The sequence below is a fragment of the Anopheles coustani genome, chromosome 2 (genome assembly GCF_943734705.1).
Source record: "Anopheles coustani chromosome 2, idAnoCousDA_361_x.2, whole genome shotgun sequence".
Classification (NCBI taxonomy): domain Eukaryota; kingdom Metazoa; phylum Arthropoda; class Insecta; order Diptera; family Culicidae; genus Anopheles; species Anopheles coustani.
In genome coordinates, this window is record NC_071289.1 from 26778722 (window position 1) to 26797952 (window position 19231).

Sequence of the window (19231 nt, forward strand, 5' to 3'; positions counted from 1 at the left end):
TTTTTCGGTCGCATTGGCTTATAGAATCTTCAGGTGAATGCCAACACAGTCGTTGCCAATAGCAACTTTGAGTTGTCAAAAGGAGTAATTTTCACGGCTTGCCAATGTTGCTGGTAATGTAACATCATTAATCAAGCCATTAACATCGAAAATCACAAGTTAGCGTGGGCTGTGTACTTGTTTATGACTGTGTATAAATTGAATCTTATTTTGAAACCCGTTTAATACTATCAGAACTAACCCCAACGACTTATATATCGCGAGCTATTCGAGTACTTTCCTAAGAAACAATGTTACGCGCGAGCCGTCCACGGTGGAACAAAGGAAAGGCTTGTCGAACGATCGCGTGCTGGAATGGGATAATCCCTGCAACCCACCTCCATCCTAACCCTACTTGCTCCACTCCACTGTGCAACGGACCAATCACTTAATCTATCTCAAGTAGGTATTCGTTGGAGTGGTTTTCCGCGCCATTGTTTCCCTGTCCGCGGGGTGCATATAACGGAATCGATAAACCGTCCCGTTGAGCTCTAGCTCTGCTTATCCCGGCCAGTTTCCTCCGGGCACTTTTATCCGATGCACCCGATGCAGTCGGGCAGCGTGCTTCTGGGCCAAAGGCCATCACCGTGTGGGGAGGCCTTGATTTCCTTTGCCCATCGTGCTTCGTGAGTGGTTTCTGTTGCTAGAAACGGCCACCGTCCATTGGTGCCACCGTGCGTTGACCATCCAGAATGACGTCACCGAAGGAATGTTATCGAAAGGGATCTTATCGCATAAGATCTCCGTTTCGGTGTGGTTGTTTTGTTCCGCCGAGCTGCGCTCCGAAAAGAAGTGTCTCACAACCTATCGCCAGTTTACTACTGGTGTTGGTGGTGACCGCGGTGGGCCAGTGTGTCGGTGTTTGGAAACCGTGTGGGCCAACAAACCCGGGGGACAGGGACCACCACCAACAGCCCGGGCAAACGGCGGCGGCGCAACGATACGAATTTAATTTCTTTAAAACCAAACGATTGTTTACAAGCAGTCCAGGCCGCGGTCGTTGTTGTTGTCGGCGTGTCGCATCGTCGTCGCGTTCGATAAGCGCTGGTTCGATTCATGGCGTTATCGTTTGTGCCGTTGTGGGCACTTGATAAGAGGCGGTGGCCGCGGCTTCACGTCTTCTCGTCGATGTATGTAGGTTAGATGTCGCGGTTCCGAAGGGGGAACTCCCGGAAGATTGCACCACCCTGCGGGCGCTCGATGTAAGACAAAGATACAAGGGCAACAGACGACACGCGAGGGTGCGAGGGATGGTATCGACAACACCTGTAAACTACTGTCCCACACATTATGGCTGCCGTTGCTCAACCGCCAGGCGAGTGTTGGGCTTCTTGGGATATGCTGTTATGGCATTCCAATTGTCACCCAATTTTCAAGACACACATTTTTGGGGCAGAACTGAACATGTGTCGAATTGTCTTGGTCTTGTTTTTGAGGAGCACATTGTTTTTAGTTAGACCACCTTACTGATTCTTGTGATGATAGTTAGTGAGTTACAAAAGTAATTGATTCTATTTACCATTTGTGTTTAAGTTAGATTTGTTGTTTTTGGAGCAAACAAAAATTAGAATTAAAATGTATGTGATACTCTGTATAGTTTCTACTGTAGATCACTATTTTGGCTGTTTTACTTTTTTCTTAAATAATTTGAATCTCAAAATTGCCTTAACTGATCCTATACTTGATAACAGAGCCCACAAACTAAGAAAAGTAGAATGTTTGGAAAATTTTGAGCTAGCAATTACATGGTAGATTATTTTGTGTGAACATTATACGACGTTGACGATCCTTAACACATGTTCACACACTTCATAGTTGCAGCTCGTTCAATAATGAATGGTTTTAAAAATTTAAACCACCTGTTTTACATGCTCGAAACAGCTCGAACTTCTCGCTTGATCGCCTTCTCAGTTTCAGTCTGACATACCTGAACGATTACACCTTCCCTACGCAGCAGGAAAGCTGAAGGGTGGCGTGAGCAAAGGGGGAGGAACGAAAGGCGATAGATAGTGTGACATCTTTGCACCGAAGGCATGGCGGTGGCACTGCGGACACCGTCGGTGTTGGGTTGCACACAACCGTTCCGGACCATCACCCACCCCACAGTACCGTTTATCGCCAGAGTGCGAGGGAAAAGAGTTTGGGGCGGGGGGGATAAAATTTAGAAGAAAGAAGACACTTGTTGCGGTGCCCTTGGGTGCACCGGGAGGGAAGAAGGCGTCCGGCTTGAAGACGATGCCTATCAACGTATCGCACAACCCGAAGCGCTGGTGTCGCCCGTCCGTTTGTGTGGGTAAGTAATTGGTTTTTAATAATTAGCTAGTGTGTTTCCTCGCCGGCAGCTCGGCCGGTCAGTACGGTTCGAACGGCGGCGAGCTTCGGTTGGCAGTTATCGCGAGACGACGGGTTCCCTGTGTGTTATCGGGTAGAATCGATAAGACGTTCCAGCAGTTGAAGCGAAGGTGAAGAAGGTGTACCGCATGAAGAAGCTTGTGTTCCGAACGGAGGGATAAAAGAGTTTTATTATCCTTCCTCGGGGGTGATTGGACGGCGTGAGGTTAGTCCATCGGGAATTTGGTTCCAAGGATAGTGTCAGAGTGGAAAACTGAAGTGAAAGAGTTGAAAGAAAACAATCAATCTGATTGAGACGTGCCCGGAGGGTGCTTTTATGATGACGTAGCCGGTGCGTGGCTAGAAGATAGAAGTGCTGAATTCATCCAATGGTGACACGAAAGTTGAAGGATAATCCAAGTAAAGCGTCGGTTGCGGTTACAGTTTGATGCTCTCGAAGTATCGAGCCGAAAAGTACAGTGAATTGGTTGCGGACGTGTGCTTTGGCCATAGTTGTTCTTTACTTTACACCTTACGAAACTCCTCCATCTCGACTCGGAGCTCAGGGAGTTCCCCGTCCATCCTAGAAATCTCCCCGACCCGATGACAGACCAATCACGATGGCATGCTTTGCGAAGATATTCGGAAGGAAGCATGGTTCGTTCAACCTTCCCATGGCCGGCGCAGGGGACGGTGGAATCGTGGTGAGTATCTTTTCACAAGTGCAAGTATTTTATCATCCCCCAGCACCTGTGTGTACTTTCCCATTCGTGCGTGCGTCCAAACTTGACGGGAACCATATTCCGTGAAAGGCGCATCGGATGTTGGGACTTACTTTTTGGGGGAATCGAGATAAAACGCTGGTTACTCCGTTATCGACCCGGTTATGTTCTACGACAACTACCGGTTACAAGCAGCAATCAGTGTCGCAGGAGAAAGGAACACCAACTCGCTCAAAGCGGTAAAAACCGCTATCAAAATGTTCCAAATCGTTGAAACTGCAAAGGTAACCCGGATCTTGTTTAGTAGACTGTTTACTACGGGAAGTGTTCATTACGGCATGGAATGTAAAATTTGTGTCCGGTGGTTTCGTGCTGCCCAGGAAGATGGACATCCTTTGATGGTGAAGGAAGGTGTGATAAAAGAGCATTCTTGAAAAGCTAATCCAGAGTTTAAGTTCATACACATTCATCAGTTATTCATAGTTTGATTATTTATCCGAGAGTTTAAGATCATCAATAATTAACTTTTTTTTGAAGACGGTGTAATGCTAGTTGTCTTTGGAGAATAATGTTGTCTAGAAACTAGCTACCGAAGGTGGACCGGTTTTACTTCCGTTCTTCAGCAAAGTTAAATTTCCATTGATTGAGATCTTTTAAATAATGCAACAATCGTCTGAATACGGTGTTCCAGCATGTAAATTTAATTTTAACAAATAAATCATTCAATATGCTCAAATAGGACACAAAATCTTATGGCCAGTATGGTGGTATTTCATTTTAATTTTTAAAGCAGTTTAAGAGAATCAACAAGTGATGGGATATTACAAAAATCAAGTTGATTGTTATTATTTTTTCGTTCTTGATAATTTCACGCTCTAATATATGTTGTTTTCTGTTAAATTCTCAAATGTAATCATCATCGCTTAAAAAAACTTCAAATTGGTTGGTTTAAACCGTATAAAGTCACTGCCAACTCATCGTACTCATCGCCAACCCTTCGAATGAGTTGTGATTTCTTATCGGTTCAAAGCGTCCCCAACAGCATAACTGATGCTAAAACAGCAAATGTCACAATCATCATCAACCTATTAAAACGTTTCAAGGCACGTTTTCTAATCTCTCGCGTTGTCTTTACCCCAAAATTCATATCTTCAGTTGCGCCGTACAACAGTGATTGGGCAAATCTATTTTTAGGCTGGCAGAAAACGATTTCGCTACAAATTGTTTGTAATTTCAGCTATTTGGATGTTTGATGAAATGAGGTTAGGGGGTGGAGGGACAAAATTAAATATTTTCAAAATGATTCGCTGGATTTATTTTTGGATCTGTAACCATCACGATTCCATACGATGTTGATAAGAGTTGGTGTTCTATTTTCGTATTATCTATTCATCTTCCGAGTGTTATGTAGCTGCGCTGTGATCAATTATCGTTGCGATAGTTTGTTTGATGAGCACTTCAATAAATCTTTACGATCCTGTGCTGAACTGTATAAGATTGTATATATGCACTTATAAGACAACCCGTGAAGAGGGCTATCCGGTGGATCTAACAAAAACCATATAGGAACACGATAAGAAGTGGACATGTTACAGCCATCGGGGTGTGTGCTATCAATAAAACGGTTTTATTCCACAGGGAAGTGTTTCTCAAGTTTCACTTTTATGGGTGGGAAGTGATGCAGGTGAAGCGGACGTTCAGTTTGGGGCGTATGTCATTATTGTACCCTCTTTATGTATCCCTTCTTTACCGCCCATACAGGCCACACGTGTGACGCGACGGATTATAGACGAGGAGCTCAATCAGACCGCCGCACCGCCAACAAGTCGGGCCAACGGCTATGGGGTGACCGCGGGCGAGAAGGCACCGGCACCACCTCCACCGGCAGTCCTCACCACGGTGCCCTCGGTGGCCAAGTCTAACGAACGTGAGTCCGGGCTGGGATCGTTGGACGAACGACTAAACTTTACATCCACCGCTGCCACAGGCGACACTAGCTCCAACCGAGAGGATACGACGGACGACGCACCACCTTTGCCATCGACCGGCTCGACCGGGCCCACGATCGAGCGGAAGGCGTCGAAACCGCGCGACTCCAGCGAGGCGGTGAAGATCAGCAGTAGTTCACGCGAAACGTCAACGGCTGAACCTGTGGATCAAGGCCTACAGGGTATGACACCGAAGGACCTGCTGCAGCACAAAATCCTACACATGCTGGCACTGCAATCGAAGGGATACAAACAGCTGTCGAAGGGTGAGCGAGCCACGCTGATCCGCCTGGAGCGGGACATACAGGAGCTGCAGGGAGAGATTGCAGCGAAAAGGAAACAAGATGCCACGGCAACAGTAATGGCCGAGCCACCGCAAGAGCTACCGACACGGGACGTTCGCGACAGTGTTAGCTCGTACGAAACGAATCTCCAAGCACCGAAGCGTCCGACTCCATCGTCACTTAGCGTTCCGATGACGAGCCGATCGGAGGAGCAACTGCTTGAGGGCGAGCTGTCCGATTACGATGTCATTCCGCTGAGGAAAGATGTCGTCCCGGAGGCACCCAGCTCGGAGGATGACCGATCGTCGGTGTTGCCACCCGATCTACCGCCACGTGATGCGCGGTTGGAGCAGGCAGAGGCAGACGCTGACGATACGTCGCAAGACGAGGAACCGACTCCACCGAAGCTGCCACCACCGAGGAGCCAGCTGGAGCAGAACATTATGGACGAGGTGATGGCTCGCACGTTCCAGGAAACGATGGTACGGCAGGCGGTCAACATGCGGGAAGAGGAAAAGGTAATTTTGAATGAGTTCATACTAGAAATACCTTTAGTTATGGAGCTCTGTGTTGTAACCAGAGGCGGATCTACCTATAACGTTTGACAGAATATGTTTTTCATTTGACTTGTTTCGGGCTGATCTTTACGTGTGACTCAAAGTTTGCAAATCCAAATTATTTTCCTTTGTCGATAAATCAGTAAAAATTAGTCATTTTTAAGTGGAGGAGTTGTAAAAAATAACATAACGGTTCGTATTTGGAAAATAATTAGATTGATCTACCTCTGATTGTTACCAAGGTAACATTTGCCTACTACTTAGTGGTGCTTGATTTAAAATTTTTTGACTAACTGTCGAATGGAATAATCTACTTTTAAACTCATCTCACCGAATAAGATACCAATCGCTCACTGTTAAGATGTCAATCCGTTTGCAGGACATTCCTTTACCAACGGCGCCACCACCATCGAGAGAACCACCTCCAACTCCTGCTCCCCAAGATGAACTACCGGACGATGAACCCCTGGCGATTGCGACACCACTGCGGAAGGAGGTGCTCCTGCGCAAGAAGTCCTCGCAGCGATCGTTGATCGAGGAGCTGGACAACACGACGGGTACGCTGAAGAAAGCGCGCAAACAGGGCGTCGTGTCGGACAAGACGGACCTGAAGGAATCGAAGGACATCGTCATTCCGTCGCACCCGAAGAGCGCCGACACGGAGCTGCTTATCAAGACGGCGATCGTGGCGAACGATTTCCTCAACAACATGATGGACGAGGAGCGGCTGCTAGCGGTGACGGCCGCGATGAGCTCGATGTCCTTCCCACCGAACAGCTACATCATCAAGGAGGGTGACATCGGGGCGCACTTCTTCGTGTCGGAGGAGGGCACGTACGAGGTGGTGGTCGACAATAAGGTGATCAAGTCGTTCGGCCGGGGCGTGGTGTTCGGCGAGCTGGCCATCCTGTACAAGGCGAAGCGGTTCGCTTCGATCCGCGTCACGACCGGCGCGAAGGTGTGGCTGCTCGAGCGGAAGGTGTTCCAGAAGATTATGATGAAGAGTGGCCGCAGGGAGCGGGAGGAGAACGTGAAGTTCCTCAGCACCGTGTCCGTGCTGAAGGATCTGGAGATTGAGAAGTTGCACAAAATCTCCGACCTGCTGAAGCGGGTAGGTTTCGCGTTCGGTAGTCGCTGGTAGACGCGAAGCTGACTAAGTAGCCTATGTTTTGTTTCCGTCTGCAGGAGTTCTACGCAACCGGCTCCACCATCATTCAGCAGGGCGATCCTGGTGACAAGTTCTACATCATCCGCGGTGGAAGTGTGAACGTGATCAAGACGGACAAGAAGGGTAACGAACGGTTGGTTGGAACGCTGCAACGCGGTGCCTACTTCGGCGAGCAGGCACTCCTCCATGAGGACCGCCGGCTGGCCAGCATTATCGCGAACCCGCCAGGAACCGAATGTCTCACGCTGAATCGCATGTAGGTGAAGTAGTACCTCCTTCTGTGTCCCCTTTCCTCAGCCATCCTCTCCCAACTTCCCCACCTTCCGCTCCGGTACCCGAGATTCGTGCGTGACCAACAGCCGGGTTGCTTGTTTTCATACCATTTGCTTCCATTCTCGCCGCCCGTTTCGTTTGCAGTGCGTTCAACGAGTTCCTGGGTGGATTAGATCAACTGCGCGAGGTGAAGCTCTCCGACACCATCCCACGCAACTCGACGATGACAAATATTGTCTCAGGTGATTGCAAAAGCGTTCCCCAATCGGGGGTGGAAAAAAACGAACTGGCCACGTGAACTTGTTCCGCTGCACGACCCTGTTGCATGTATCGGTTTTCGCTTGTGCAGTGGACTGTAGCCGTCTGTTAGTTTGTCCGATTTACATCAACCCTTTCTCTTCTTTCTCTCTCTGTCCCTTCGACCATCAGAATACGACCACATCCAGTTGCACGATCTTACCTACATCGGCACGCTCGGGATCGGCGGGTTCGGGCGGGTCGAGCTGGTGCAGTACCGCAATCGCCAAACGTTCGCGCTGAAGTATTTGAAAAAAATCGAAATGGTACGCCAGCAGCAGCAGGAGCACGCCTACAGCGAAAAGGACATCATGCTGAGCTGCAACAGCCCGTTCATCGTCAGGTAAAATGACTAACCTCGCCCTAACTCCTGCCGTTCGTTCCTCGAGAAACGAAGCATTTGGTTTAGGTATCGGTTTTTTGGCGGAATCAGCGATTTGGCATACCGACGATGATGCCGACGATTGTTGCGTTTGTTGGCCGCGGTGTCGGGTCGGTCTCCGATTTTTCGCCCCCGGCGTCGCACCGGATTCCACGAGAAACGATTGGTTTGTAGCGAACTCGCTTCATGTCTCTTGTCCTTTTGTTGCCGGGTGTGTGTGTGTGTGTGTGGTTGTGTCCCGGTCCTTTCCGATTGAAGGCTGGGATGGGAACGCTAGACCCGCGCTTTGTGCGCTTTTGATCACGAGCGACAAAAACGGGACACTTTGGCGGAGCGATTGAATTACGGTTCCACGGCACGGATTGCGGGACTCAATTTTAAAGGCGCCGTCGGCGGGAAGCATTCGAGGCTTGGTCGATTGAAATCGATACCAATATGGCAACGGTGTTGGTGGCGGCGAGGCTGGTGGTGATGGTTGGGAAATAGAATGGAATTTTTATTTCGGACCAGATCGCTTTCCACCCACCGCTGGAGGGGCTGGTGTGGGACTTTGGGACGATTTCAAATGCTCCCAAGCGCCGATTGACGTTAGAAGTTGTTAAGGATTTTTTTTTTGATGGTCCAGGGATGACAATTGTTAGGGCATAATTGGATGATATTTTGTCATAGCGACAAAGTAATAGTTTCCATGTATGCTTGGACAAGTGCTATTGAAGCTTTTGACTGTTAACATGGGTTTATTTCATGTAGTCCAAGGAAACGCACAATCATTTGTTTCAATTGATACAAAGCACAATCATTTATCCAGAAATTTTTTGAAACACCCAACATTGCACAAGATTTGCATTCGAGCCCCTCGGTAGTTTTACTTTTGTTATTCATTCGTTTTAGTTTAATTTTCATAATACTTTTTTATAGAATACCTTTTCCACACAGTACAATAATAAACCTTTAATAATAATAAACTTTTTTTGGTCTGGGGCTCTCCAACTCGACGTCGTGGGTTCAAATCCCGTACCGAGATCGGACCCTCCCCTGTACTAGAGGACTGCCTATCCATGTAATTATTGAGGGGACAAGTTTGAAAGAAGGATTTTTTAAAACTTCGATATGTTCTCAAAGTACATATTTCAATACATTATTGATAAACTTCTTTTTGCCACATTGTCTAAAGAAAATGTGAAGTTAACCTTAGTTACTTTTCACAAATTTCAAAAATAAGGTGTGTGGTTTATTAATCGTGATAATAGGCATCCTGAATCCCGTTGTATTTTAGTAGATATGCAAATATTGAAGAAACATCGTAAATTAGCAGGGTTTCTCTCGTTAACGCTATCATTTTACAACACATAGATACACCTGAGATTCCACCAAACTAAACATTGATGTAACATCTCACCAATTAAGGGGAATAGATGTATTAGAAACTAATAACAAACAGAGATTTATTATTAAATATTATAGCTGATGATTATTAATGATTATAGGTGATTATTAAAGATTCGGTCTACTTAAACGATAGCAAGTTATAACAAGCATTCCGAATCTATAGATCTTTCAATATCAAAATCAATCCTTAGAAAGGGTTTTAAATTCAAGCATCGGTAATATTTATCTCTAACTTAGCTTTATTAAGAAGCTTTTTAAAAATAAGTTACCTTTTAGTTTTTGTTTGACGAAAAATAAACGAATGTTTTATCTTTCCTTCTTGTCTCATTTCCATACGCAGATTGTACAAAACATACCGGGATAAGAAGTATCTCTACTTCCTAATGGAGGCCTGCCTTGGCGGTGACGTCTGGACGGTGCTACAGAAGAGTAAATTCTTCGACGAGCGAACGGCACGCTTCATCACGGGCTGCGTAGTGGAGGCGTTCGAGTATCTGCACAGCCGGAACATGATCTACCGCGACTTGAAGCCGGAGAACCTTATGCTGGACGAGCAGGGCTACATTAAGCTGGTAGGTGAACGGGCAAAGGGAAGTTCAGGTGTGGCGCGCATTACCCTAACTCTTTTCCTCCCCTTCCAACGACGTTCAGGTTGACTTTGGGTTCGCGAAGCGCATCGGACCGAACCAGAAGACGTGGACGTTCGCCGGTACGCCCGAGTACGTGTCGCCGGAGATCATCCTCAACAAGGGTCACGACCGGGCCGTCGACTACTGGGCGCTCGGGGTGCTGATCCACGAGCTGCTGGTGGGGAAGCCGCCGTTCCGCGGCAAGAACCACATGAAGACGTACAACGCCATCCTGCGCGGTATCGACATCGTGGAGCTGCCGTCGCGCGTCCCGAAGAAGGCACAGGTTCTGATCAAGCGGCTGTGCCGGCAGACGGCTGCGGAGAGGCTGGGCTACGGCAAGAATGGTATCGCGGATATCAAGACCCACCCGTAAGCACGACTGTCAGCATCGTCCGGAACCGATACGTCACTCAATCTGTCTCCCCTTCCTTTCCAGCTGGTTCGGTAACTTCGAGTGGCAAAGGCTGAAGGAACGTACGATGCCAGCCCCGCTCGTGCGACCCATCGTCAACGACATCGATCTGTCCAACTTCGACGAGTACCCGAAGGATCAGGACGAACCGCCGGACGAGATCTCCGGCTGGGACATCAATTTTTAATTTAATCGCATTTAAGCGACAGCCAACCGAATGAAATGCAACACCGGGCACAGTTTAGCCGAAAGCCCTTCTACCGTTTAAATCGAATACACTTGCAGCCAGAAAAAAAAAGAAACCGGAAATGAAGTACGCATGCTTCGATCCGAAAGGTGTTCGAACCGGTGGACCGTCCCCGTCGGGTCATTTTACGGCCGCGAAACGTGATATTCGATGTGGAATTACGAGTAACAATCGGATATTAAACATAGTTAATTATTCATCACGGGAACGGTTTCCTTTTTATTTCGCCTCTTTCTCTCAGCCGGTGGTATGATGTTATGATTGATTTTTCCACTCACGTTTCCGGTCCACGATGACGATTGACAGGCATTTTGCCGGTGACACCTGTACGATTGCCACGGGGGCCGATTTCGATTGCGAAACGGAAGGCTGCTGGAATGCGGGTGGGTTTTAATTTGCTTCCCTCGACGAATGTTTGGGCCTGGGATAATGTGCGCCAGTAATGGGAAATTAATCCGAAAAGAACCAGAGAGTAGAGGAGTATAATTTAATTGGCAATTGCGTGTTGCGTACAGAGAGGGTCGTTTATCCCGTTATGAGAAACAGCAAAAGCTCCGGAAAAGCCACTGGGAGAGGATAAATTAACCCTTGAAGTGGCTTTGGGAATGGGTATACTTATCATTCCCCGCCTTAGTACCTCTTCTTAGCTGGTTTCGGGTGGAATGGTAATGACACATGGCGCATGGGATTGGTTTTGGCTACTAATCACGGCAAAACCACGCCAGCGGTTCTCCTATTCCACCCACGAACCGTCGGAGTTCATTTGCTATTCCAACGAAGTTTCACTTATGTGCTTTTGTCGCTGAATTTTTAATTATCTTTTAGCGCCATCGAGCGGGGGAGTGCGGGGTTTTTGGGGGTACCTCGACGAAATGTCGTTAGTCGTTAAAAATAATCTCGCCGCTCACCTTTCGACCTTCCCCCCGGCAGGGATCCGCAATCAGATTAGCAACCGCAATTAATCATTATCATGTTAGTCACGAGCTAGCCACCGACTCCGGTGCGGTGCTATCGTTTTACTGCGTGCTACTACTGATGCCCTCGGAGGTACAAAAAAACAAAAACAAAATGAGTGGGAAAATAGACAAAAAAAGTAGTTGTTCCCGGCCCAGTTACACCGAACCCATCACGGTGGGGTGGCAACACTCGGCGTAATGCAATTGCATTTCATTATGTATGAAAGAATCAAGGGTCCTTTAGCACCATCCAACATCCTCCGCGATGATAAAGTTGGCCGGTGTGAAAAGTGATTTTGTTATCACTTACGTGGGTGGAAGCACGGGAAACTATATTTCACTTTCGTTATCCTTGCAGCCTTTCTATGTGTGTATTTTTTACTCTTGGTTGCACCTCGTACGATATTTGGGAGAAATGGGTGAAGGGAATACAGATTTAATTTAGCGACATGTATCAACCCAACAACACACATACATTCCGGGCGATGTTATCTAGGGATCTTTACATCACACGGTAAAATCGAGTGTGTTTTCGTAAGAAATTGTGTATTACCGTTGAATAACTCAACGAGATATTTTAAACCTGGCGTGAGTATGCTTTTTGCGTTTCTGTTCCGTTTTATATTGTACTTGGTTTACTTTGACTCAAATAAATGTGTACCGATTTATTCCAGCTGGGCAGTTTTGTTTATCCAGTTGCAGAAGTTGGTAAATAGTTGAGTAAGCTACGTTGAATATTGCATTCAGCCAAGAACGAATTCTTCAGGCTTGGCGAAATAATGCAGAATCCAAAGATAAATAAAACTGTTGCATTGAAACTGGTAAACCCAGGATATTTTTAATCTGGAAAAGTAAACTGGCAAACGAGATGAAAAACTTTGACAACTGATGATGACATTGCATGAAGCTTCTTGGGAATGGGTTGGTTAATAAGCAAATTTCATTGGATTTATGATAGTCTTAGAAAATATATAAAACTACTTGCAATCTTTTCAAAGAATTAAATTAATAGCACTGCAATATTAATCGTCTATTAGGAATTAATAAAAATAATTCTAAGAGTCCGGATGAGAATAAAATCTCCAACGAATGAGATAATTAATATCCCATTCAAATAAAGATCTATGTAAAACTTGTTAACAGTTATAATTTATTTTTTCGGTATTTATAAGTAGTTATAAGTAGTTATAAAAAAAAGTAGTAGTTGGTTCAGTTAAGGCTTTCGCTTACGTACTTGAAATTATTTTTGCATGTTATTTTTTCGCTCAAAATCGTTTGAGTAGGTTTAGTTGTTATATAGAACGTTTTTAATTTAAGCGGTGCATTAAAAAAAATTCACATCACAATCCACCACTCATGTGTCACGGTCATGCACACCATTGCAGCCCCCTCCCTCCATCCCACACACACACACCCCCACAGTGTGTGCCCATCGTCCAGCCCTCAAGGGCAAAATTCACGGGCGAATGCATCCCTCCATCGGTGCCAACCGGAAACGGCGTGTCCGGGGTCAGGTGTAGCATTTCTTTTCCTGTCACTGCGACACACACGCACATACGCATCGGCTCATCGTCACCCCCGAAACGGGGATTGATGCTTGTGGTAGTGGCCGTATGTTTGTTGGTGGATGAATCCTTCCACCCTAACCACGGCTTCATCGCATTCCGTTCACTAGGTCCGTTGGTCTGACGGCTGGCACCGGTTTCTGGTGCACTAGGGCATCGTCTCGATCGCACTGAGATGGCTGAGATGCGGGTAACCGGGGACCTTCCGGGAATCCGCTTGTAACATCGCGAACTCGGACTGCGCCGTCGCAGCCGAGCGATAAGTTTTCCCCATCACGAGGCAAATGCTGCCACGCGAAAGGCCGAGCGTTTCATTGAGAAGCAACAGCAGCATCCGGGTTACGAACACGCCTGGATGCGGTTGAATCGTAGCTGGTGCTAGTTGGGCCGTGGGAAAATGTAAGCTACCGACCATTACGCTTGAGAATGCGGGTTCTTTATGTTGGGTATATTGAGGTTATTTTTAGGTGTGAAACGAAACGGTATGGAAACGTATTGTAATCGATTTTTAAAAGGGAGAAAGCTGCTGGTAAATAAATAAAATTGGTTTCTACAAGTTGTATCCACAGTTATTTTCCAGTTTTCCATTGCATGAACTAAAACAGTCTTCTAGAAAACATGCACGAAAGCATGAAAAACAAAGTATCTTTCTTATCATCACATTCCACCGCACACCATTTCCCACGACCGGCATTCCCACTTTCACGGAGCTGCAGCATCCGAATGATAACAAGTTCACCCGCCCCAAACCGAGCCAGGCGATGGCAGCGTGTTCACTTGTGGAATGAACGCACCCGCTCCGATCGGTTGGTCGGTCGGCTGGCGTCGATTCATTCGGGTCCTTCGGAAGACCGGGAAGATAATCATCCTAAACAGCGGCGAACACTGCGGGCTCAGTTTCATCTCGCTGGCCATCGGTAACGGGTCGACGTGTGCGGTTTCGACGCGTGTGAAAACCAATCGGAAAAACCGAACCCGGACCCCGTGGTGGTGCGTGATAACGTGAACGGAATAACGACACCGCAGTACGACTTCATCGCCGTTCAACCGTTGTCGGGAGGGCGTTTTCCGTTTTGTCCTGCTTGATTCCGCTGGCAACGAAACTGAAACTAGATACACGAATCGGTATGAAGTGATTAAATGCCCATTTCCACACTCGTCCCCCTACAATCAGACCGTGTTTGTCGATGGTTGTTGTGGAAAAGTGTAAGTGTGCTGTTCCAACGGAGGTGGAGGACGGAATAAAGGACGTCGTGGCAATTACCGTAGGATATACCGCATTGCCGCCATCGTGCGAGTTCCTGCCATGGCGAAAGCTAGACGGTTTGGCCTGTTTTGGCAGCTTTCACGGTTGGATTAACAGCTGATTCATTTTAACTTTCGGGGCAAAGGGTTTCCAGAAGGTAACTTTTCGGAAGCCCGAACCGAAACAACTCCACGGTGGTGGGGCTTAAAACAACCCCAACGGTGGAGGCACTTTTTGTTTATCGCCAAACGCCAGTTGGCAGCAGCTTTAAGGCACGTTTTGCGCTCGAACGAAAATGAAAGAAAACCCTCACCCGACAGACACTCGCACACATCGACTCGTTCGACTTGCTTTCCGATGCTGATTGGAAGGCTTGTCGTGGCGGACGAAAGAAAAATAAAGTAAAAGCCTTTCCGGTTCGGTTTTCCACGTGGTCCGTAGCGGCATGTTTTGCTTACGGAAAACATTTTTGCCCTTCCGGCAGCATCCGGGGGGTTTTTGTCACTGCCGACGCGTGAGCGACGGGTTGGACGTGCGTGTCGGACTGGAGGAAAAACCATGGCAGCGCCCTTTTCTTTAGCTTAAAAGTTACAACTTACTCATCCTTCCATTGATGGAGTTTCCCTTCCGGCCGAAACCGTACCATCCGGTTTCCGGTTCTAGCATTAGGGTGGAAAAATTGAAATTTAAATTTACTGGAACACATCCAAGGACGCCAGTGAAAGTGTGTGTGCGTGTGAGTTTACGTGTGTTTCTGATTGGTTTCTTTACTCCTGTGTTTGACGGCGTAACATAGCAACCAAACGTACAAGAACCTGTCGCAACGTTTGACGTGTGCAGGTGGTGGGTTTTATGAAGTGTATTTAATTAATTTCAAACCAACTTCTATTGATACTGGTAGTGTAATGGAAATCCTATCAACAGGCGAAGAAAACCGTACGCTGTATTCACAAACCAACGGTGTCGATGTACAAAAGGTGTAAAATTCTCGAAATAAATTACAGCGAGCATATTAAAAAAAGTTGGCGTTGAAAAAGTGTTTCCCGGTGTTCGAAGGTCGTTTCACACGACAGCATGCCTTTGTGAGTGTGTGTGTGTGTGCGTGCGAGTGTGAACCGAAGTTGGCAACGTTCTGATGTCGAATAAAATGGCCGTAAAACTGACGGCTTGAAAAGGTACCGCCAGCGGGCGGAAGTGATAGTGTTGAGCAGCTTTTCATTAAGCGCTGAGAATGATTGCAATTTACTAAGTGTTATTTTACTGCATACGCGCGCGTGTGTGTGTGTGTGTGTATGGGTGTGTTGTTCGTGTCAACGAGTGGGCTGTCCTTCGCTCAGCAGTAAGCAGTTTGTGTCCTGCGGCGGAACCAATTTTATGGTTGACTTTCCCCCGTGCAGCAGCACAACACAGTGGAAAGTTAATGAACCGGGAGGTGCACATCATCAACATCCCCATCACAGCATCGCATCACGTCACGTCAGCGGAAAAGAAACGGCCTCACCGAAGGGAGAGTAATGTAAATACTAGATTCTTATGCTAATGAGACGCAGCTTATGCTACTTTTTAACACCCCAAGCGACACGCAGCTCCCTCCCTTTCCCACCGGGAAAGCGCACTTCGGTGGACAAAATAGTGGCAAAGTGTGAAGTTGTATCGCCTCAGTGGTTGGCATTCGGAGCACAAAGTCGAGTGCTGTCGAGATGCGGCACTCGCGCCGCTGTGGCGACTAATTGCTGGAATCTGCAGCCTTCCTTTATGGAAGTTGTTGGGGCGGTGTTAATTGGATTTAAAGTTGAATGGCTGGGTGGGAAATGTCTGACCAAAGCCTCCCCACGGGTGCCGCTTAATGGTCGAACAGAGCGGCCACAATCAAACCGGGGAGACCGGTAATGAGATGCAATTTGTAATGAGCGGCGTCTTGCGGCCGATGGCAATCTAATTTACTTCGGATGACAGTGGCCTTTCAGTCACCGGGGAACGATCGAGAGCGTCCCAATTGATGCAATGTGTAATTCATTGGAGTGATTCTCTAATTGAGGAGAAGAAATTCAGAGATGGCATAAAATATTATTTTTACTTAAGAAGTAGCAAAAATAAGGAAATGTGTAGAATGGTTTGATTAAAATTACTTTGGTTACTCCTGTCGTTGGGCTTAGTTATTTTCTTATTTTTGATGAAATATACTTAAAGCGAACTAAAAGGCAAAATGCCATTCCAATGCTTTTCTGTATGTTGTTATGATTTTCAATCTATTTTCTCTATACGAAAAAAACATTTATGGCTTTCACTTGAACAATGTTTTCTTACTGAGCGTTTTGACATTTTCATCAAATAAATCGCTCGAGCACGTTCAGCGACCGGGGTTCTCATACAAAGCATACAGAATGCAAACCTTTCTGGTTCAGAGAAGGTCGTGAAGCATGGCATGACATGAAAATTGCCCTGGGTCGTGTTTTTTATTTGCCAATTTTGTGACCGAACAAACCCCATTGAAATGCTTCTTTTCGAACCGTTGGCGATGAAATGAGAGGACGAAAAAGCTAAAATTGATTGCCACCGGGCCGGCGAGGGGACCAGTAATGGCTTTAATGGCTGGAAGTTTAATTCCAGACGCGTTTCGAATGCTTTTCGAATAAATAATAATTTATTTTATGGACTATATAACGGTTTAAACGGTTTGTTTTTATTATTATTATTCAAACGATTATGCGACAGGAAGCCCACTTAAGCCGATTTGTCACCGATGTGTGTGGAGGGGAGGGCAAATAAATTTGCTAATCCTTTCAAATTGGAAACATCCGGCACAATCTGGCTCCGGAACGATTATTGAATTGTACCGTATTCGCGATTGGCAAAAATGGGGGCGTAATGAATGGTTGCTGGGGTGACTTTTCCTTTCCCGTTGCGTAGCAAAAAAATAAATTTAGAAAAACGTGATGTCTGTGGAAAATTAAAGTAAAATAAAACCAAACACCATCCAGCAGGCGAAAAAGGTGAACGCATTTTTTCTCGCACGCAACAGCGCGGAATTTAATTCCCATCATTACACCCGACCGTTACGCGCGAATGACATCGAAGCCATTGAAAACCATCGATGGCATGTCGAATATGTGTGCGTCACGGTACGGGAAACTCCTCTTCCATCCGTACTCGCAGTTTTATTCGCGTTCCTTTTTGGGAAATGGATGTTGGTGGCGTTCCTTTTACGCTCCCCCGTTACGCCATTCGATCGTTCATGCAAATAAGGATTGTGGCTCGTGGGGCAAAAATATGCCAGCGGCGCGTGACGGAAAAAATCATCATTGCCGTAATTTTTATTGCCATAATATTTATGATGGGCATAATGATGGACGGTTTTGCCGCGGAAGGAAAAATCCCTGGAATAAAAGTAGTGAAAAAAATATGTGTGTGCGGTAGAATCAAACTCAAGAAAGTTGGAATATTCCCATCCCTTCGCCGGATGGTTTATAACAATCTTGTGCCGATTGGAACGATCGTGCTGTGTTTGTCGGGAGCTTTCACAGCTGCTACTGGTGCTATTTTTCTTCGGCATCTTTTGCACGAGTGCACATACTTTTCACAGGAAAAGGGCATTATGCATGCACTGCTTTCAATCTAATTTTCTCCAAAATTTTAGCACAGCGCAAAGGAGGCAAAACCATTGTGGCGGTAGCATAAAATCTCATTTATGAATCCCATTAAAACACCCAATCGCACCGCCTGCTTCCGAAGGAGCGCCTTTTCTTTTCCCCGGGGAATGCGCGGTTTTTCCTTCGAGGGGTTTTGTTTTTTGTGTTTGCGTAGAACGCATTTCAACTTTTGGGCCCGAAATGGGTGTAAAACTCCCCGGAAACGCTGATGAAGCGTGGCTGGTTGGCCCGAAAAGGGAATGGGCGAAAGAATGCTATCGAAAATTTTCCACCACCGAATTCGGTGGGGAAAAGTTTCATAACGAGTCAATTAAAACGGCTAACGATCGAATCCCGCGCCCTCAGATGTGAAACGCCCTCTCGCCGCTCGAGGAACTCGGCCAAACCATGGTGATCCTTTTCCAGGGGGTTCCTATTTTTCTTTTTTGTTTTTTGTTGTCCATTGGATTGTTTCGGTAAGGGAGGCAAGCCCCAAAAGGAAGAAGCCTTTTTTCGAGGCCTTTTTCTCCGGTTGCGAGAAAGTTCTTCTCCCCGGGTGATGATCGTGGTCCAAATGTTGGCAATCATTCAATCGATTGAGAAACCGCTTCAACCGAAAAGCAGCCCCGAGTCCTGGACGGGAAAAAACTTTGCTCAACAGGAAACCGTTTGAAAAATGTTTCGACAGGAGGCGTTTTTGCTTTGTTTGGCGGGGCAAGTGACCGGGGAGAGGGGGCCGGTGCGGAGAAAAATGGTATGCTTGACAAATCTACTTCCTGCTGCTCACTGTGCCAATCAGTGAACATCATCAGCGGTCTTCCGTTTCGTTTGGGACGGACGAGTTTATGTCTTTCCTTTTTCCCGGAACTTTCCGGTGAAAGTGTTATCACTCACCGTCCGGCATAAACACGGCACGGGCCGGGCTTAAAGGCGCGGTAGAGAAGGATGGGGCAAGGCGGCTAGCAGTTCACCTTGTGCAGCTTTGGAAGGCCGCCACTTTACTGGCTCATTTCGGTTCCGTTTATTGCTTCGTTCACGACGACGTGAAAATTATCCGGGGAGTCGTAGAAAACAACCCCGGAGGAAGTGGTTCCGATCAGATGCCATCGGAGAT

The 19231-nt window shown here is 46.8% G+C and overlaps 1 protein-coding gene across 1 annotated transcript; it reads left to right on the forward strand.

Moving 5' to 3' along the window:
• Nucleotides 1–2990: 2990 nt before the first annotated feature.
• Nucleotides 2991–10920, forward strand: LOC131266214 (cGMP-dependent protein kinase 1). The gene is made up of 9 exons (XM_058268618.1): nt 2991–3074; nt 4854–5882; nt 6301–7032; nt 7107–7345; nt 7507–7604; nt 7792–8002; nt 9771–10002; nt 10082–10431; nt 10499–10920. Exons 1-9 carry the CDS (start codon nt 2991–2993, stop codon nt 10659–10661), a joined length of 3138 nt encoding a protein of 1045 aa, XP_058124601.1. The 3' UTR covers nt 10662–10920.
• The last annotated feature ends 8311 nt before the right edge of the window (nt 10921–19231 follow it).